Below are 22,096 nucleotides of genomic sequence, written 5' to 3'. Positions count from 1 at the left end.
ATTCTTGTAGTGCAGGCGGTTATATTGTCACAGATTGATTATTGCAATATAGTGTACTTAAGCTGTTCTAAGTATCTTTTAAAAAGACTTCAGACTATTCCAAATGTTGCAATATGATTGATATTTTCTTTATCTGAGTTTGATAGGATTAACCTTTATATGAAAACATTGTGCTGGCTCCCTGTTACTGCCTAAATTTATTTTAAGACTTGCCTAATTTTTAAAATTTTATATGGATTGTCGCCTTTGTATTTAATGGATTTAATATCTTTACAATTAGGCAGAACAGGCCATCGGTCTCGAAATTTGTTTAATCGTAAGTTTCTAAGTCCTAAACGGATAAAACAGTTTAGCCAATGGTCTAGTGTTTTTTTGGTCTGGAATAAGATTCCTCTTTTTATAAGGGCTGAGGGAAGTTACATGGCATTCAGGAGATTGTTAAAAGCGCATTTATTCTAGAACTTTATGGATAACTGGTGTTGAAGAATCTCTTCTTGTTGTGATTGTTTAACTGGGTTTGTTCCTAGTGAGGGTATGGGTGGAATATATAGCACAATGGACTCTATTTACTAAATGGTGGTATAAGTTTCTACTGCAGGCCAGCAAGGTAAATGCTCCAATTTATAGGAATTCTATGAGCATCGGAGCATCTACCTTGCCGGCCCGTAGTAGAAACCTCTATCACCATTTAATAAAACCCAGCGTATGTAATGTAATGAAATGCAAACTTTTATCAAATAGTCAACAAATTATTTTTCTAGTATGTCTTATTGTTTGTTTATTTAATATACCACAAGGATAACAAAGCGATTGGCTGGCCCGGAACCTCCTCTTCGATGTCAGAATTGGCATCGGGGGAAGGCTTGTGGGCCAGCTGTTGTACAGTCGCTGCACGCGCCTGGTCTGGCCCTGTTGCTGCATTGGTATCGGGGAAGCAGGGAGAATTTGGTGGTGGCGGCAGTGTCTTGGGGGAGGGGGGAGGCAAGGAGAAAAAAAGAAAGAAAGAAAAATTTGGGGGTGGGAATGGAATGTATCAGGGGCAGGCAGGGAGAGAGGAAGAAAAAGTTGGACTCAAGGAGGGACAGAGACAGATGGTAGTTGGGGAATGGAATGTGGTCTGGAGGAGAGGAAGCATGAAGAAAGAAAGAAAAATTTATTGGATGCACAGTCAGAAGGAAGTACAACCAGAGACTCATGAAATCACCAGACAGCAAAGGTAGGGAAAATGATTTTATTTTCAATTTAGTGATCAAAATGTGTCTGTTTTGAGAATTTGTATTTGTTGTCTATATTTTGCACTATGGCCCCCCTTTTACTAAATCGTGATAGCGGTTTTTAGTGCAGGGAGCCGTGCTGAATGCCTAATTTTTAGGTAATAGTATGCGTTTTCTTGAATACAAATACTATTACCTAAAAATTAGTAGATGTCATGTTTTGAGGGAAAAAAATAAATGGTCACGTTATTCATGCTAATTGATGAATTAGCACAGGATCTGCAACAAACAACAAAAAAAAATCTTTAATATACTGCTAGCTAGAGTAAATCTGGGATTAGTATGCAGGAAAGTCCTGTGTTAGCGTGTACTAAGCCCCGATTTTTCCGTGGCTTCATAGAAAACTCCTTTATTATTTAAAAACAAAATCATATTTCAGATGAGAATTTTCCTTTTCAAAATTCAAGGACAGAAAGTGAAACCTGTGACCTTTCAATGTCTTCCTGCTTTTTTTATATCCATTGTACATTCAAGTGAAAAATAAACTTTACGTGGATCTATCGGTGAAACTATTTAATTACATCTGTGGGAAAGAATGAGATCTGTATACATGCCAGTGAGAAATGGGTTACAGAACTGACCTTTGCTTGGTGTGAAACTGGTTTACAGTGCACTGCTGCTCTGAGTGTTCCAGTTTAACTTGACCTTTGCTGATCCTGACAATGAAGCTTAGCACCAGAGAATGTCTAATGGCACAAACTCTTGTGACTGAAAATTTTTTCATGTATTGTTTTCTATAACATTAACATCTGTAATTCATCTCTTTATGTTTTGAATAAAAAAGAAATGTTCTCAAGTATATTTGGGTTTCCCTACTACTTTAGGGATTATTTTCCCACTTTATGGAAAATCACTGAAAAAAAAAAATATATTGAGAAGGGTGGTGCAATATTTTTGTAAATATAAATTGACTGGCATTGAATTTCAACCTAGACATCCTTAATGAAGCAGCAGATACAAATTAATTCCCTGCTCCAGGCTCTGCAAACCCCTGTAACTGTGAGTCACATTTTGAGAACTGTGAAGAATTTCTCTGGTTGTTAACAGAACTCTCATAGTTTAACATTCATTGGAAAAATGTTTAATAAGGAAGGGTCTGCAATATTATAGTTAGCAAAAATGTTTATGGGTGTTATATTTATTTAGGCAATATGATAGCGTTATCTAATTCTGGATCCTGGTGGTGCCATCACTGGAATGTGCCATTTTGTTTAACAGATTACACTATGTTATCACAATCAATGTTCACAACAGCCAAAATATTCTCTAAATCTCACCCAAGTGCATAGTACAAAATGCACTCAAACTTGCTAGTATATTCGTACAGGAACTTCAGAATGCCAGCAGAGTTGCCCTCAAATTTCTGCAGTAGTTAAAAACTTTCTACAAGTTACGGATGATAAGATCTCTGGCAACTCTTATATTCTTATCCATTCCTCATCATTTCAAAAATAGACTACTGCAACTTATTATACAAAGGCTTATGTCAAAAAGAGATCAGACGCCTTCAACTAATCCAAAACACTGCCATAAAAGTCATAACTAATTTCAAGAAATACGACCATGTTACCCCTTTACTTAAAAAGCCCATTTGGCTTCCAATTCCCCACAGAATAGCTATAAAATAGCTATCCTCACATTCAAAACCCTGCAATCCAACGAACCTGCTTTCATTAATAGAGCCTTCATCCCCTATGATTCCCCTAAAGCCTTGAGATCAACTTCCCAACATCTTCTCCATATCCCCTCCTTAAAAATTATCAGCACTCGTCGAACCACCTCCTTTTCGATTACAGCCCCCACAATCTGGAATTCCCTACCAAATACCCTGAGGGCCGTAAAGAACTTAGATAAATTCAAAGGTGGATTAAAGTGTTTCCTTTTCAAAGACGCTTTTGAGTAATATTCTCTTCCTCTCCACTCTTACATTTTTTTTCTTTCTTTTCCTTTATATGCTCTCTATTTCAGCCTCTTTCAAAAAATAAAAAAAGATCTTCTCTTTAACAAAGAGAACCTTCCACTCCTCTCTCCTCGTATTCTTCCCTTCTATGTATCCTTTTCCTGTAATTATTGTATTTCATCATTACTTATCCATTATTTTCATGTCCAGTCCATAATTTGTCTTGTCGATATGGCTTTGTAAATCTCTCCCCCTTGCTTTTAATATTGTAAAATGCTTAGAATTTTAATAAAACTTGGAAACTTGGATTCACGTTGGCTGGACTCCTCATTAGTCCTGTTGGCATTTTTTTAATAAAGACTGATTTTATTTTATATCATTCTTCTTGTTTTAAATCTTTTTATAATTTTCCTATGATCTTTTATCTCACTACTAAATACATTCCAAATTGTAGAAAATGTACTTAGCTTGCTTTGCAGCAACACCTCTCTGACGTGATATCCATTTCAAAACTTTCATCAGGGATGAGGTGAGTATGTACAAAATGTGGTTAAACGCTAACCTGCTATTTCATTGCTGCAACTATTAACACAAGCATTTGAAAATCACTGGAATGTGGCATGTATGCCACCAAAATATGATAGCATTAATGCTGTCCTCTGCTTTGTCAGAACAATCATCTCACTAAACTAAACTAAACCTTAGGTTTGTATACCGCGTCATCTCCGCAAGCGTAGAGCTCGGCATGGTTTATAGGGTTAGGATAAAAAGGAACTCCAATGAAGGGTTATAGGAAAGGAACTAAGAGGATAGAGAGGGGCCAGGGTACCAGAGAGCGGGAGGTGTTAGATTTTTGAAAAGAGCTAAGTTTTCAGGTGTTTGTGGAAGAATTGGAGGGAGCTTGAATTTCTGAGTGGGGATGTGAGGTTGTTCCAGAGTTCTGTGGTTCTAAAGGGGAGGGATGTTTCTAGTTTTCCTGCGCGGGATATACCTTTTGTAGAAGGGAATGATAGTTTCAATTTTTGGGAGGATCTGGTGGAGTTAGGGTTTGAGGAGTTCCAAAAGAGTGGAATAACAGGAGGAAGGATGCCGTGTAGGATCTTGAAGGCTAAGCAGGCACATTTAAAGAGGACTCTGGAGTGTACTGGAAGCCAGTGAAGCTTGGACAGGAGTGGAGAGACATGGTCGAACTTGCGTTTTGCGAAAATAAGCTTAGCCGCGGCATTCTGAATTAGCTGAAGTCTATGGAGGTTTTTCTTAGTTAAGCTTATAAAGCTGGAGTTGCAATAATCCAGTCTAGAGAGGATGGTGGCTTGAACAAGGACGGCGAAGTGAGAATGATGAAAGCAGGATCTCACTTTCCTCAGCCACGCAATATTACTTAAAATACACAGGACTGCACCAAGCTAGAATCACGCCCTTTGTGACGAGGCCCCTGGCACTCCACCCCGCCTACTATGACATGGCCAAGCAGAGGAGGCATTGGAGGTGCTTCCTTGTGCTCCGTGTGGCCACATCACTGGCACAGCTCTTGGTACAATCTTGCTCCAGTGGTGTTACGAAATGCTCTTTCTTTAAATTGCAAAGGGCTGAAGTTGGTGCTGCAATTCTTGAGAACATTGCATAATTAACCAAACAGATTTTTCGTGGAAAGTGAAGAACTGGGTGAACCGTTCAAAACTGTGCAAATCTGGATTTCTTTCCAATAAGTTTAATTAGAATAAGTCAGGACTACATGTTTGTGTTCAGCATGGAAGAGGAAACTGACAAAGCCCTCATATGTAATATTAGTGGAACCAGAAGCTTCATATATCAGATGGGCAAAACCATACAGATAGCAAATTAGCAATCCTAGCCAACCCCCCCGGATCTTAATAAGCCTATAAGCTGCTTTTGGAACTCCCACACTTTTTAATTTAATTGTGTCTTTGGAAGTCTTCTTGCTTTTGTGTATATCACATCAATAAATTTGTATGTGTTATGGAATGGGAAGAGTATAGTGGGAAACAAGGAAACAGAGACAGAACTCCCAGAGATAAATACAAGTTCATTGCAATCATCATTTATATTCAAAACTGTTTATTGGTAAAAAAAAAAAAAAAAACCACAATCCAAATGCAATACACAGAAAACAAGTAATACTGACCAAGTTTTATAATAATACCGACCGACCGACGAGAACAGGCTGGGGGAGGGGGTAGGGCTAGGGGCGAGGCCGGGGTGTGGGCGTAATGGAGTGGGGATGGGTGGAACTGGGCAGGTCCGGGGGGGGGGCGGGTCTATGGGTCCAGCTATGTGTTGGCTGGCTCTGGAAATCCGGAAATTCGGTGCCAGTTCCTGGACATGGCCTAGCACTGAATTTCCAGATTTAATGCCAGAAGCAGTCAGCAAAATGCGGATCATTGCTGGCTGAATATCGGACCCTTTGAGTTCATGTGCACGTGCATGTGTAAGAACCATTGTGCATGTCCAAATGATGTAAGTAACATAGAAATATAGAGTATGACGGCAGAAAAGGGCCATCGGCCCAACAACTCTGCCCATTCGAATAACCCTCCCCCCTAAACACTCCCTCGAAGTGACCCCACATGTTTGTCCCATTTTTTCTTAAAATCGAGCACATTGTTGGCCTCAACTACCTGAAGTGGAAGATCATTCCAACGATCAACCACCCTTTCGGTGAAGTACATATTATCAGGAAAGAGATTCACGCTTTCAGAAAGTGTGTGCACGACTAATGCTAACGTTTTGTTACAAAAAAATAAATGTGAATTCCTAAAAACAACATGGGAAATGATACAAAATGAAAATTTTAGGACTGCACAGCCCTAGTGGGGCTTGCCTGGAATGCCCTCCCCCTAGAAGTGGTAGAGACAAAAACTGATAGAATTCAAAAAGGTGTGGGATAAACACACGGGAACCCCTCCCCCGACTTGTCTTGTATCATCCACTTATATTTTGTGCCTTTTCTGTGCTAATCACTCCTAACTGGCACCAGTGAACCCATTTGACTGCAACAGTACCAGCAACAGTATCTGTGGTGTGAAAACACCAATATACACTCAACATTTGAACCCTCAAAACTCCCCTAATTAGCTAGAAAATAAGCACCTTAAATTTATAATTTAGAAGCACCCAGGGACCCATATTCAAAGTGATTTAAATGGTCAAGAGATGGTCGTGGCCATTAAAATTGCTTGTGTGGGGATAGACACCACAGTATTGGGATCAACACACACAAAAATTTATTAAAAGAACAAAACTTGATTGCAGATGACAGAAAATAAATGAATTTAACAAGTCATTTCTCAAATTTGGATGGCAGTCAGTGCTATGGATCAGGATCCAACATGATCTGTGTTTCAGCAGTAAGGCCCTGGCTCTATAAAAAGCACCTAACTGGTAGGCATCATTGAGCGCAATTGTCAATCATCCATTTATAGAATTGGTGCTGGTAGGCGTTGAAACCTTAGGCAGGCTCCTATTTATGCCAGGGTTTTCTGGGCCTACACCACGCCCAAAATCCACACCTAACCAAGCCTACTTTCTGGTAGGCATGGAGCAGCCGCCTACCTCAACGTTTTTGGGTTTATTTAATGGCGCTTTTCAATTAATAGTGCTGATTAAGTCAAATTGATTAATTAAGTTAGGCACATATATTGTCTAGGCACGCTGATCTAGGCACCTAACTCCAGGCACCATGTATAGAATCTGGACCTAAATGCCTTCTTCAGAAGTCCAGTTGGTCCACTATCCAATCAAGCACTTCTTTTTTTTTTTTTTTGTAAATCTTTATTCATTTTTATACGTACAGTAAGTGTGATAATACATAAACACATTTGCACATTGAGAATATCACTTAATATTCAGCAGTAATACCAATCATAAAATCTTATCTCCCTCCCTTCCCACCCCTTCATAATAAGTAATTAAATTATTTTATATAAGATGTTATACTTAAAATCCCCCACCCCACCTGAAAAATGAACTTTAAGAATTAAGGGAAAAGTAACAACTAATCATTACAAAATTTTGTTAATGGCTCCCACACATCTTGAAATTTCCTAATATATCCTCGCTGTGTTGCTATTACTCTTTCCATTTTATACATATGACATAATGAATTCCACCAAAGATTATAATTTAGTCTACTCCAGTTCTTCCAGTTATAAGTAATTTGTTGAATGGCAATCAAGCACTTTTAAGGTATACATTCTCCTTGTTTCTGCTGTTTATATTTCTTGATAGGTATTCTAACTTCACAAGCTCTCTCCAAAAGTCTCCATTGACCTGTTGCACTTTAATTTGTTCCAGAAGCCCTCAGGTGGCCTACAAGCTACACGTCTCCTTCGACTTCAAGCAAGCTTGAGATCACTGTACCATGGAGGCACAGGGCAATTACTCTGGTTGCGTCGTTCCCCATAACACTGTACCTTTCTACAGTAGCCACCTTAGAAAATGGCAGAACCTGACACCTAGAGGTATATTGGAAGATTTTTTTCACTTGCCTTTTTTCATAAAATTGAAAATTAATGAGCTGCTTTGCATACAAATAATTCCGGGGCAGTCTGAGGGAAGAGCCAAAGCAGAGACCAGAGTTATCCAGGTAGAGACAGGCAATTCTCTCTGGATGTTGGCTACATGTCTCCACTTTCCAAATAGTGCCGCCATCTCACTGGCACCCACTATCTAGATCACACTGAGGGTCCCTTATATAAAGCCGCAATAGCAATGCTGCTGCAGTAAACGCGCTGAAGCCCACAGGAATTGAATGGGCTTTGGTGTGTTTATTGCAGCTGCGGTTTCGTAAAAGGGAAACCGAGAGTTTGCATTTGTTTTTTTGCCTTTATTGGAAGGGAAAAGGGACATTTTTATTAAATCTAAAACTTCTGTCTGGCTACAGAGTTGGATAATAATTTGCTTGCATCTTTGTGAAATATCTGTAGCTTTTTCTGTGATGATGAAGGGAAATTAGCTCTCAAAGGTTAATCAAAAACACATTTAAGTAGTCCAGTAATAGCCTACAACTTGTATTGGGACCTTTAAATCTACTTTCAGCTTTATGAAACCAACATCTTATCCATTTTCAAACATGATTAATCAAAGAAGCATTTATAATTCTCCTTTCAATATACGAAGCCCCTCTTTAATAAAAAAAAATAAACAAAGGCTGCAAAGTGTTCATTTATAAGGAATAGCAGAAAAGCATATGCTATTTTTCTCAAAGGAAAAAAAAAGTCACAATAACCAGCTGTTTCAAATAACTCTTAAATTTGCTTACAAATCTTCTGTGATTAAAATCTTTACTGAAAAACTGATGAGGCCAGATTCCTCCTCCAAGAAAAGTTGTCATTGTGAAAGATAGTGTGACATATATGTATATGCATAATCAGATTAGGAATATTAAACACATTACCTCATAATTTAACATATGAGAACAGACTTAAGATCTCTGAGGGAAAGGAAGGAACTGTATCTAGTGGGAAAGATGGAAATTAACACATTTATGCCAACTGTTTGATGGGTGCAATGGAGGACTTGGTCTGTGTGTTGGAGATCATTGCTTTAGCAGAACCAGGCTTTTAAGCAAAGTGTCTTCTCTCTGAGTCATTCTGTGGCATAGTACAAAATTGACAGCTAGCCAAAGCATCTTTTCAGCTAATCAGTTGTTGCATACTGTACTTTATTCTACACTTAGCATGGCTGGCTCCACACCTGGAAGCAAATAGCTGGCGTCATTATTTCAGCAATGGGAACATAGGATAAACCATGCAAGAGGTAGCTTAAAACTGATCTGTACCTGCTACCTTGCTAATCAATTGTTGCACACTGTAATTTATTCTACACCGAGCACAGCAAACTCCAAAACCAATAGTATGTAACTGATGTCATCATTTTGGTGATTGAACTCCAGGATACAGAATGACACGGTGACAAAATTCATCACCGTTCCCGTCCCCACGGATAACCACGGGAAACCATCTTCATGTCATTCTTTAAGGAGAGAGGGAAGAATCAGAGTATGAATGGCCACAACCACTGACCCTCAAGCTTTGCTTTGAAGAATGCTGGTGTAGAAGGACCGAGGTTGAAACAGACACTACAGAATGACAGTCTCTGGTATCCAGAACAGATATTATGATGTCATAATGCCTCATTCCACCAGTGCCTAAGAGCCAATCACATCAGTGATGTCACAATGGCTTCATTATCCTTGGCTCACATAAGAATCAGAGTATGAATGGGCAAAGCCACTGACCCGCAAGCTTTGCTTTGAAGAATGCTGATGTAGAAGGACTGAGGTTGAAATAGACACTAGAAAATGACATGGGATTATTTCCCGCGGTTATCTGCGGGGGACGGGAACGATGATGAATTTTGTCACCGTGTCATTCTCTACTCCAGGATAAAATGAGCAAAGATGTGTCAAAGGGTTGCATCCTTTGTGTGACCAAGTGGTAACCAAGAGGGACGTCTTGGTATGTAAGGGCTTCAAATTAGTAGAGTACTTGCACTTTCTTCATTGTTGTCTGTTTTTCTACTGATAGGTGTGGAAAATATCCAAGAGTGGGGATGGGAAGGGATTTCTGTTTGTTGTGTAAGGGGTCCGTAAGAAAGGTTTTATTATCCTAAGCAACCATAAAGCAGGTGTAGGAGAAGCAGTCAGGGAATTAAACTTCTGCAGAGTAGAGTTGGATTTGGGAAAGATTTTTTTGTTGTTGTGACAGAATTAGTCAATCTGAAATCAGTGGCCCAGAAAACATTGTAGATTATGGATTTAATTGAGCTAAAATCAAACACCACCATATCCACATTTATTGACAAATATTTAATCCCCTACGCTTCAACCCATACACTACGCTCAAATTATCAAGATTTACTTGTTGTCCCTTCCATTCGAGAAATTTTTTACGACACCACCAGAAAGTCCATCTTCTCAGTTATAGCGCCCTCACTCTGAAACTCTCTTCCCCTGTATATATAACAAGAATCTTCCCTTACGTTATTCTGGACAAAACTCAAAACTTTTTTATTCAAGGATGCTTACAATACCTAATCTAGGAGCCCTTTCTTTTCTCTGGAATAATCTTTATTCAGGTTTTCAACACCAACTGCTTCCTTAGAGGCAAATTAATCCCTTATGTTCTATCCATCCCCCTCCATCATTTATATTTTTATTTTATCTCGATGCTTTTTTTACCACCTCTTGTACCTCCCTCTCCTGTCATGTTAGTCTTATGCATTATTTGTAACCTCATCCCCCTCCTCCACATTTAATTATTATGTGGTGTTTTTTTTAAATATTTCTGTCTTAATTTTGTTCTTTGGGTATTTACACTTGGGGTGGGTGGGTGGATGGGAGGATATCATTAATTGGATTAGGGTAAGGTTTTTGCGATAATCTATGTTTTTGTGTTTTATTGAATAATCATTGGGTGGGTGGGAGTAAATGGTTGGTTATGAATAAAAAAAGTAAGCTGAATGTGCTTTTATTGTATTATTATATGTTACATTTTATGTATGGGCTATTGAAATTTGGAAAATCAATAAAGAATTTAATTTCTGTTTTTAAATATTGACTGTAAACCGTCTATGTAAATTTTGATGGACAGTATATCAAAGAAATAATAAACTTGAAACTTGAGTTGGGTTGGGATTTTTAGCCCATACAGAATCACAGGTAGGCAAAGAAGATGTTATTTCTTTATTGCAATGACATCCAGATGATCGTTTATCATTTATTAAAACTTAATATACCGCCTTAGTTGCAGCACAATCAAATACAAGGGGGAGGGTAGAATAATGCTTAATAAGCAATTGGGCTGCAAAAGGTTTCTTTGTTGCACCTACATTGTGAGGATTTGTTGGTAAAACTACCCAATAGGGTGTGTGTAAATGGTGCTTTATTTACTACCTCTCCCAGTAGGGGGCTTTGAACACCACAGGATTTTATAGCAAAGACTATAAGGGCCTCTTCTATAAAACTGCGCTAGCAGTTTGTAGCATGGTGAGCTGCGCTGAATGGCCTGCACTGCTCCCGATGCTTATAAAGTTCCTATGAGCGTGGGCCATTCAGCGTGGCTCTCTGCGCTAAAAACTGCTAGTGCAGTTTGATAGAAGAGGTCCTTAGATGTATTTTTTTTAATGGGTTATTTATATTTGGGGATTCTAATATTCATTATTTATTCTAGATTTCTGGAGAGAAAATTGGATTTTCAGATTCTCTGACTGACCTTGACTTAGACCAAATGGTGTCTTTTTCTATCCACAACTTAAGTCAGATTCTGGGTCTGATTTTCTGCCCACTGAATGAATGGATTTTGGGAGGTGGGAAGAGCTCCTCTGGATGGATCATTTCCTGATAACTGGGAAATTTTCCATGGGATCTGAGACCTTTTGGGGTTGTAAAAAAAAAAAAAAAAAAGAGGGTAATTAGTAGTTGGGATAAAATATTTAGCAAGGATATTATGGATACAGTGAATGTGAATACAAAAAATTTAGAAGGGAAGGAAGATTTGGGGCACATGGCAGACTTTTGCAGGGAATGGTGAATGAGTTCAGATGATTCATTCTGACAGCCATAGTTAGTCATCTTTTAGAGCAGCAGATGAAAGGGAAGTGAGAGATGGTGAAAAATATTTAAAGACTAAATATTGCTCTTTAGATCCTCTCCCCACAGGGCCCTTGAACGGTTGTGTAAACTCTTCATGGACTGAAAACTGTGTGCCAGGGTAGAAATCTGAATAATGTGGACATGAAGCATCAGAAATTGCAGTTTGGCCATCAGCAGAAAAGTGTTGGTTTGTGCTTTGTTCAAAACTTCTTCTGCAGATGACATTTTGTGTTTGGGCTGTAAGGTTATTTTTCTGGAAGTTGATGATAAAGCCTAAATTCTGGAGGGATTGTTTTGTCCCTGAAGGCTAGAGCTAGGCTTTCCAAGACAGCTACCAGGAAGCACTTCTTGACATAGGGAAACTAGATGGCCTTGTCTGTGTAGATGAGCAGCTGCCAACACTACATCAGCAGAAAGAAGCACAAAACAGCTACAGAAAGTCACAGGTCCAAAAAACAGGAGCAGCAACACCAATCAACGGACTGTAGTTGTTTACAACTTTATTGGTAAAGCATCCTTTGAGAATGGTGTAAATTAATGTCCTGTCATTTAGATGTTACAATTGATGCCCAATTGTTAAAAGGAATAAATGCACATACACCAGTAGAAAGAGCCAGAAATATATGCAACTTTGAAAGGTCTCCCTTTTAATGTAATAGCTGACCTTTTTTAATTTTCTATTTCTGTTACATTCACCTATATTTTTTTATTTAATTCACATTTTTTTCATGTGGTGTTTTAATAGTTCTATATTTATCTTTTCACCGCTTTTTCTTTTAATTTTCTTTTTAATTCTTTCCAGCTTTTATTTTCTTGAGTTGTATTAAATGATTAAGATAATTTAAAGTGTATATATTTTTAAATGTATATATGTCCCTATGAATGTTATATGATTGTGAATGTACTTTGTGTCAGTGTTTAACTGTGCTCCTGATGAAGGCATTTGAATACTGTAACATTTAAATACAGTAGCATGACAATAATAATTCACAGCACTATCAGAGCTTGCTCTTCTACAACCATTGGTTGGTTCATGTTGGTACTCCCATCCTGCCACTTTTAAGCATTTTGTAAAGACCCTGGGAGCTGAAGAGAGACCGAAAGGATGGACCTTGGATTGATATTGATTCACAAGAAAGAGGAACTGTACATATGTTCTGCAATGTGGATTGATCAGGATATGCTTATAAGTGTCTTAGAGATCCAGTCTCTCTATTTTAGGAATGGCAGAATAGAGGTTAGAGTATTATTCCTGAATTTCTCTTTGCAAAAAAAAGAGGTTGAGGTCTCTGTGAAAAACATGAATTGCCTGGAATAAAAGGCTCAGTCTTTTTTTTTATGACGGAATTGGCTCTATTGCATTGGGCTAGAGGAGGAGACCGACTTCTTTCTGAAGCAGGTAGATATAGGTCTGATTTAAGGAGGTCCTCTGCCAGGGCTGATCTGGTGATCAGGTGAAGAATCTCAGCTGGTAGTCTTTTAATTATGCTGAGGAGTAAGTAATAATCTGTTCCAAACACTGGAGAAAGAAGTGAATCTGATCCCCTATGCTCTGATGAGACACCGGTTATGATAGTGGGCAACAGTCAATAGGAAGGTTGCTCTTTAACAAGTATAAACTACATTGTTTGTATTATATCTTGTCAGAGTTTAATGAATACAGGACATTGTACTTGTTGAGTCTGCTCCTGGTAGGATAAGAAGAGTCTTCTACTTTGGCTTTGGCAGTACTGGGGGTGTTGTAGAGTAGAGCAATGACTTTTTGTGATGTCTGCTGTTTCACCTTTTTTGCAAATAAGGAATCTCCACTGCAAGTAGCGTTTGCCAGCTTGATGTGGATGTCTTCATATAAACTGGAAGCATGAAATCAAGCCAGACATCTGCTGGCAATGGCTGAAATAGAAATTCTGGAGAGCTGTTGGGTCCCAGTGACATATTCAGCATACTTCTATAAATGGCGCTAAAAACCGTGTGTGGAAATTTAGGCAGGCGCCCAATTTCCATGTGCAATGTAGTTGAACAAGATAATTGGATGCTAATAATCAATCATCAGCACTAATTGGCATCAAACTAAGATTTACACATGTAAATTTAACATGCAGTTTCAAAAGGAGGCATGGCCCTGGGGGGGTCGCAGGCTGATCAGGGGCATTCCTGTAATTTATGCACACTATTATAGAAAAAGGAGGATCCGTGCCTAATTTGCACATGAGGATTAATACCAGGTAGTGTGTTTAAGGAAGTGATTTTGTATTTCCATCCGATTAATACCAGGTCTCAGTTGGAGTAAATCCTCATGCCTAAACTTAGACACCAAGGCCTAAATTCTGTAACCGGCGCCTAATGATAGGCACATCTAAATTAACAAGCTCAATTAAGCTTTTTAATCAGCACTTATTGAAAGTCGCCCATCAAGATAAAGCGATTCTGCAATAAGGCGCCTCTAAAAATTTAGGCGGCCTTCATAAAATTAGGTGCTATGCACGTTAGGCGTGGGCGTGGCTACATGTTAGGCGTCTTGTTGTAGAATTGCTGCTCTTAAGCGTGCTTAAGCGCTCACATAGGCGCCTACCTTTTAGTTGTACCTAGAGTTGGCCTTTTTATTGGGTGCCTCCAAAATAGGTGCCGCTCAGCATGATTCATTAAACAGCACCCAATTTTACTTGAATCGCCCTGAACAGTGCCTACTTTGGCGCCTAACTTTTGGTTGCTTTTTATAGAATTTGCCCTCAAGTGCTAGTCCATACACAACATCTAACTTTGAGCGCTGTTTATAGAATAGTGCTTTGTGCCTTTTTTAGTCGGCACTGGTTTTTCAGCGCCATTTATAGAATTCAGTCCTTTATGACCTTTCCTACTTTTGGGTCTGGCTCATTTCATTCATTACAATTTAACCAAGGTGCGTACAAAAAGACATATATAATAAAAACAAATATAATCCAAATCCAAAATATTCATATCCCAGTCTTCCTGTCAAAGTAAGTGCTGTCTCAATAAAGACTGTCATATTCTTCTGCCTCCTAAGTGTCACTGGTATCTTGTTCCATTCAATTGGGCCAAAAATGGAGCAAATTTTCTTCTGTGTATATTCCAGTTGAGTTTGCTGGAAAGATGGAGGAGTGTGGCATAGTGGTTAGAGCTACAGCCTCAGCACTCTGAGGTTGTGAGTTCAAACCCCACACTGCTCCTTGTGACCCTGGGCAAGTCACTTAATCCTCCTCTGCCCCAGGTACATTAGAAAGATTGGGAGCCCACCAGGACAGATAGGGAAAATGCTTGAAGTACCTGTATGTAAATCACTTTGAGTGTTGTTGTAAAACCACAAAAAGGCAGCATACAAGACCACTCTCTTTTCCTGATGTCATAATGCCTCATTCTACCAATAAAAGCCAACCTCATCAATGATGTCACAATGGCTTCATTGTTCTATACTTGGCTCACTTCTGATATTGTACTGGAGGAGAGTGTGGCACAGTGGTTAGAGCTACAGCCTCAACACCCTGAGGTTGTGGATTCAAACTGCGCTGATCCTTGTAACCCTGGGCAAGTCACTTAATCCTCCACTGCTCCAGGTACATCAGATAGATTGTGAGCCCACCGGGCCAGAGAGGGAAAATGCTTGAAGTACCTGTATGTAAATCACTTTGAGTGTGGTTGTAAAACTATAAGAAGGTTATAATATAAAGTCCCAATCCCTTTAAAAAAAAAGAAGATACCACCAGCAAACATGCATTCTTGGAGTGACGGATTCTTTATGGTTTATACTAATGGAGATGTTCAGACAAACGGTGAGGTTACTCTTGATACAAACTTTGGTGCACCAGCACCAGTACTTTAAATCTGATACATTCAGCTACTGACAACCAGTGCAGTTTCTTAAAAAAGGAAGTAGCATAATCATATTTAGACAGGCCATATAAAAGGCCTACCACTGAATTTTGTACCGCTTGAGAAAAGGAGACTGTGAGGGGATATGATCGAGACTTTCAAAATACTGAAAGGAATCAACAAAATAGAGCAGGAAAAAAAATTATTTACAATGTCCAACGGACAAGAGGACATGGACTGAAGCTAAAGGGGGACAAGTCCAGGACAAATATCAGGAAGTTCTGCTTCACGCAACAAGTGGTGGACACCTGGAATGCTCTCCCAGAGGAGGTTATTGCGGAATCCACCGTTCTAGGATTTAAAAACAAACTAGATGCACATCTCCTTACGAGAGGCATAGAGGGATACGGGTAACTAAAATCACGTTCTTATGTTTGCAATTTGATTGAGAAGACAACAATTTTCAGATAAATGTTTTTTTGAAAACTTTTTGAAACTTAGAATTAAAACTGTTGAAATTCACTGTGAAATTGTGTCCTCAACTTTTTGGGAGTTTTTGACCGAGGATGTGTCTGCTGGCTGCAAATTATATTTGCAACTAGCCTGTCTATATGGGTTGCTTTGATTTTCCCTATTAGACACTGAGGTCTTTTCTCCCTTGAGAGTAACACTTGGACTTGTTATCCTATATATATATTTTTTTAAGTTCAATCATCTTTATTAGTATTTTAAAATATACATCCAAAGGCACGAATGGAGGTTGTGTTATGTGGATATAGATTTATTTAACAGCCTCCCTTGGTTCTATTTATTTTTTGTAACTAAAATTACGCCAGGTGTACACATGGCCGGGCCTCCGCGTGTGCGGATCGCCGGACTTGATAGACCGAAGGTCTGATCCAGAGATGGCAGTTCTTATGCTCTTATGCTTGTGAGAAATGGATTAGCATAGCTGGCAATCTTATATACACCAATTTTTTTTTAACAACAGACTGTACCTGCTGCTTAAAAGAATTCAAAATCCAATATCACCCCTAAATTTTTCACCCTATGAAAAATTGTAACAAGGTTATCAGACAGTAGAATTTTCATAAGAGATTGAACAGTGGGATCTGACATAATCAACAATTCAGTTTTTTATACATTCAGGGCTCCTTTTACTAAGGTGCGTTAGGGCATTGACGCGCGGAATAGCGCATGCTGAATTGCCAGCGCGCGCTAGACCTTAACGCCAGCATTGAGCTGGCGTTAGTTCTAGCCGCATAGTGTGCGGTGTAGCACGCGGTAATATCCTGCCTGCGCTAAAAACGCTAGCGCACCTTAGTAAAAGGAGCCCTCAGTGTGAATTGATTTTCCATCAGCATGTAATCCCATCAAAAATAGTCTTTGTCAGTGGCATAAATGCAGTAAGATAAGCCATATATGATTTCAGCACCTGGCACACAGGTGACAAATGCAAATTAAGCAAAATTCTAGTCAAGGCCAATCCCTGACACACCCTGGTAACCATTGATTGTAAAGAAGAAAGAAGGTTACCCACTCAAACCTATACCGTCCTACATTAAACCAGTCCAGTACAAATCCTCCAATATCACAATGAGGCAATAGAATCTGATGTTCAAGGGTATCCAACATTGCTGAGATATCAAGGATATTAGTCCTTTTCTCAATGGAAAAATATGAAAAGAAACACAGAGCAATTAATACCGGTAAGTGTTTTGTTTGCTTTTTTTGCTGGAACAATGAAGGATCAATATTCAGCTACTGCAATCACTACTGTTTTTAAATGCTGCCATGAAACTAAATAAATCATATCAACGGATCAAGTGGCAGCTTGCACTGAATATCCATACAGTGCTATCAGTGAAGGCATTATTTATCTGGGATCGTATAAAATAACTACTAACCGACTAAAAATCATACAAAATACAGCTATTTGTTTGATTTTTAATCTGAAAAAACATGATCATATCAGTGTATATTATCAAAAGCTTCACTGGCTACCGTTTGAGGCTAGAGTGTTATTTAAATTTAGATGCATTTGTTTTAAAGTTTTATTTGGCTTAGCGCAGGCTTACCTTGTTTCTCATTTTAGGCTTTTTATTTCTAAGAAAAATATTCGTAGATCTGGTTGGTTTTATTTTCCTTCAGCAAATGCATGTCATTACAAAAAATTTTTGGATAGGACCTTAGCATTCCAAGCAGGATTAACGAATTCATGTTTGAATCTTCTTGTTTCTCCATTTCTTACTTACTATCAATTTCGAAAAGATCTTAAAACCCACTTATTTAAACAATATAATATACATTATTGATTTTCATATTATCATCTATAATATTAAAATACTAAGTGCGCATGCGCACTCTTACCGCGTGTTCCCTGATCCCTGATCTGTAGGTCAATGGTTGGCAGGAGTGTGTATGCGCGACACCAGGACTCCTCCTCTTGAGCCCCCGACACGCTGACCACCTTCGGTCCCACGGGCCTCTCAAGCAGTGGCGACGGCAGGGATGGTGAAAACGTTACTGAGGCGGCTGTCGGCGGAGGGCAGACGCGAACGGAGGTAAGGGGTGCTGTTGGACAGGGGAAGAGGTGCTGATGGACAGGGGGGGGCAGAAAAAGGAAGGGAGTATTGTATGAATAGATATATTGGGAGTTTGTATTTGTGTATTTGTTTTAGCAAGAAGAAAAGCGGAGCCCTTTTAGTTGTAGCTCCTGAAGACACAATAGCGAAACACGGACGAGTGTCAGGGCTTGACTAATAATGGTGGAACATCTACCAGCTGAACATTTGTAATATTTGATTATTTCATCTTTGAAAACTACAGAAGAACTTTTTGAGAGATTGGTGCAATATTCTTTGGAGTTCAAGATGGACAATAATATTGTTAGGCTGAAAGTTTTTATGGTCACTAGAGGGGTTTTGTAGTATGAATGAGTGGGGTTGTTTTGTATTATAAGATTGTTTTGAATTATGTTGACTGATGAATTAAAATTTATAATAAAATCTATATTATTTACAGTTTAATAGGTTAATAGATTTTTTCAGTTTTAGTAGTATTAATAATTCATATTTATTAAAGCTATTTCATACTTTGAAAAGTCCTGTTGATTGGTTAAGTTGTATGAATATTCATCAGGGATTTCCTAAAGTAGTTTGGGCCCTCGTGATGTATGTGCTGAGATTAAAAGAAAATATGCTAAGGTAACTTAATTTTCCACAGGAAATGCAAACACTTTTTATACAGAAAACAAAGTTTAATCAAAGTTTAAGTTCATAAAAATAACATATAAAAAAATTATAGAATTATGACAAGTATAGTGTATCCTTTTTATATACAGATAATGGCATCTCATTTTTCTACATGCAATGTTAGCAATAAATTAAATTGTTCTTGTGAGATAAACATACCTATTTGAATCAAAACATAAATAGATATCTATGAAAAGAAGTTGATATCATCACTTTAATCATTTTTGTAAATGTACAATGTTCACTAACACCAAGGTCTTCACAACCCTTCCCCCCCCCCAACTTGGTATATTTGCAAAACATGAATCTCTCGTCACCTTTGGATATGATGTTTGTTTGTCAAAATAACTTTGACATCTGGTTTTCTTACATTAAAAAAAGGCATATTAGAAAGTCCACACTGGCTACAAATTCAGAGAGACTGACATTAAAATAGTTATCCACATAGTAAAATTAAGTGCTGCAGGGCATTTCATGGTATTTCCTGATCCCAGGCTGTTAATGGCCATACCATCTCTACTATGTTGATTCAGAAGTTGTTTATTAAAGGGGACATCATCCATATCGAGATCATAGGCCAGTTCTGAAAGAAAAAGGAGACAAAAAGGTTTATTATATTCTACATGTTACATTAATGACCAAAATTTAAATCTGTTAGTAGAAACTAAAGAATTTGATGGCAGATATTTAATAGTCCATAGTTCTGGGCCATAAAAAATACTTTGATCCATTATCCTTTAGATTACTAATGCAGGCATTAGTTTTATCTATACTGGATTATTGCAATATTGTCTATTTAGGAGCTCCAAAGAAAGTATTGAGAAAATTGAGAATAGTGCAGAATACGGCAGTCCGATTGATATTTGGATTGAAGAAAAATAGTACTTACTATTGTTTATTGCATTGGCTGCCGGTGGAGGCGCGAGTACTATTCAAATTTTCTTGTATCTGCTTTAAGTTGATTTGGGGATTGGCCCCAACTTATCTTTTATCTCATTTTGTGTTGTACAGCCCAACGAGGAAAACTAGGAGTTTACATTTATTCGCTTAACCCAAAATTACTGATTGCAGATACAAGACTTTTTTGGATAAGACTCTTGCGTTTCAAGCAGGTAAACAGCAGTGCTGGCTGGGTAAATGCATTGGTGAAGTTATGTTGTCTTATGGTGCATTTAAAAAAAAAAAATTAAGTCAGCACTGTTTGACAAATTCATTTCCTAAATATGGGTACTATTACATTACATTACATTAGGGATTTCTATTCCACCATTACCTTGCGGTTCAAGGTGGTTTACAAAAGATTTATAAACAGGGGTTACAATGGAGGAACCGATGATAAATTAGAGTGGTAAATAGACATTTTCGGGGCAAGGATTAATACAGTTTACAAGAAGTGTGTAAATGGAGGTTACATTGGTAGCATAGTTGTTATTGCTGGTGTAGTGGGGGGTAGATATTTTGTCTATTTTGGCGTTGTTAATAGTACGTGAAGTTAGGGCTGATTTAGGAATTTCTTAAAAAGTATAGTTTTTATTTCTTTTCTGAATGTCTTGTAGTCTGATGTGGTCATCAGCAGGTTGGAGATCCGGGTATCCAGTTTTGCGGCTTGAGTGGCTAGGAGGCCGTCATGAAGTTTTGATCTTTACTATTGTTAGTAAAACTCTATACTGAGTATATTTAAGAAAGTTCTTGTATTTTTAACCATTTGTATTTCGCTGATTGTCCAGCCTTCTTTTGTGTAAACCGCCTAGAAATCATTTGGTTATGGCAGTATAGAAGAATAAAATTATGTTATGTTATGTTTAGGCATGACCACTTATGGTATATCTATGGCTGGGGTACATGGTGGTATCTAAATGCAACTATTTTCTAAAGTGCACACAAGATTAGTCCGAATGCACCTGCCCTTCCCCCTTTGCATTTGCACATGACAAAAGTTAGGCATTCTGGGTATGATTCTGGAAACGTTGCCTGCCGCAACGGGCACCTGCAAAATGAGTGCCTACCGCGTGTCAATCACTGGTAGGTGCCGCTTTCAGAATCACATCTATTTTCTTCTACAGACGCCTTAAATGTGGGCCAGCATTTTACAGGCCTACATTTAATTTGATTCACGTCTACGAGAAGTGCCTAGGCACACCTATGAACAGCTAAGGCCACTTCTAGCGTCAACCACGTCTATGCCGTCCTTAGGCGTCCATAGGCTTGCCTAGACCCCTCCGTACACACATGAGCGACACATACATTGTAGAGATCCTTAGTCTCATCGATATTTTTTCTTTTTTTAAAACATGCATCCTGATTAGTCCGTTAGATGGCAGTAGGACGCCTACTGCCACCTACAATCGGGATGCCATTTTTAGAATCAAGTCTCTGTTTATCAAACAGGGGCTGAAATCTATAGTATTGTGGACACAATTGCAAATTAGTGCTAATTAATGCTTGTTAATGCAGGTAATTGGTATTTATTACCAAATATGTGCCAATTTAGTGCAAATTATGTTATACATGCAATTGGCCTTAGTCTATAACTGTGTGCCAAACTTTGGGTACCATCTATAGAATTTGGAGGATATTATGAAAGTACAGTGAATTTGAAAGAATAGTATTTTAATTTTGCAGTCCAGAAGTGATCCCTAGAGGTTCTGCATCCTTGCATTCCATTCCAGTGTTATTCACAAATTTGAAAAGCTACTCTTTTAAGGCCATTTACCAATGGAGAACACAGAAAATTCTTACTCCTTAACCGTATTATTCCTGTTCTGAAGGCAATTTTCTAATTCCATTTATGATGGCAAATTTAGAAACAGAGAAAAATGAAGGCAGATAAAGACCATATGGCCTGTCTGCCCAACCAATCCATCCAGTATCTCCTCCTATCCCTTAGAGATCCAACATACCTGCTCCAAGCTTTCTTGAATTCAGATATACTTTATGTCTTCACATCTCCACCGGGACACCAAGCATTCACCATCCTTTATATGAAAAAGTATTTTCTGAGGTCACTTCTGAATCCATAAACAGAAGAGAAGAGCATTTATATCCTACAAACAATCACAACGACTAAAAGTCAAATAAGCCTATCTAGAGAAATCTAGAGCTGTCAAAACAGCGGTCAGAAACGCCAAACTCCGGATGGAAGAAAAGTTAGCTATAAATATTAAAAAAGGGGATACATCCTTTTTCAGGTATGTTAATGACAGAAAGAGGAATACAGACGGGATAG

At 38.4% G+C, this 22,096-nt stretch overlaps 1 protein-coding gene and 1 long non-coding RNA gene across 3 annotated transcripts in view; one reads left to right on the top strand and one right to left on the bottom strand.

Annotated features, from left to right (window-relative positions):
- LOC117360855 overlaps positions 1–18,555 on the top strand; it is a 52,545-nt gene extending 33,990 nt beyond the window's left edge. Inside the window, exons 2-3 of the long non-coding RNA XR_004539538.1 lie at positions 18,015–18,180; positions 18,298–18,555. This is a non-coding gene — a long non-coding RNA (uncharacterized LOC117360855). The remainder of the gene's footprint in view (positions 1–18,014; positions 18,181–18,297) is intronic.
- Positions 18,556–18,939: 384 nt separating this feature from the next.
- The window catches only part of GPC3 (glypican 3), a 472,642-nt gene continuing 469,485 nt past the window's right edge, over positions 18,940–22,096 (bottom strand). The window contains exons 8-9 of one of the 2 annotated variants that reach the window (XR_004539536.1): positions 21,771–21,878; positions 19,321–19,453 (exon numbers count right to left, since the gene is read on the bottom strand). Coding sequence is in view for 1 of the 2 variants with exons in the window: in XM_033945373.1 (XP_033801264.1) it covers positions 19,275–19,453 (179 nt within the window). In the remaining variant the exon portion in view is untranslated. Of the gene's footprint in view, positions 19,454–21,770; positions 21,879–22,096 lie in introns of both variants that reach the window. The other variant, XM_033945373.1, reaches the window with a different exon arrangement.

This window comes from Geotrypetes seraphini, chromosome 5, assembly GCF_902459505.1.
Source record: "Geotrypetes seraphini chromosome 5, aGeoSer1.1, whole genome shotgun sequence".
NCBI classification, from domain to species: Eukaryota; Metazoa; Chordata; class Amphibia; order Gymnophiona; family Dermophiidae; genus Geotrypetes; species Geotrypetes seraphini.
The sequence above is the reverse complement of the archived record's forward strand: the minus strand, read 5'-3'. Positions and strand labels throughout refer to the sequence as shown.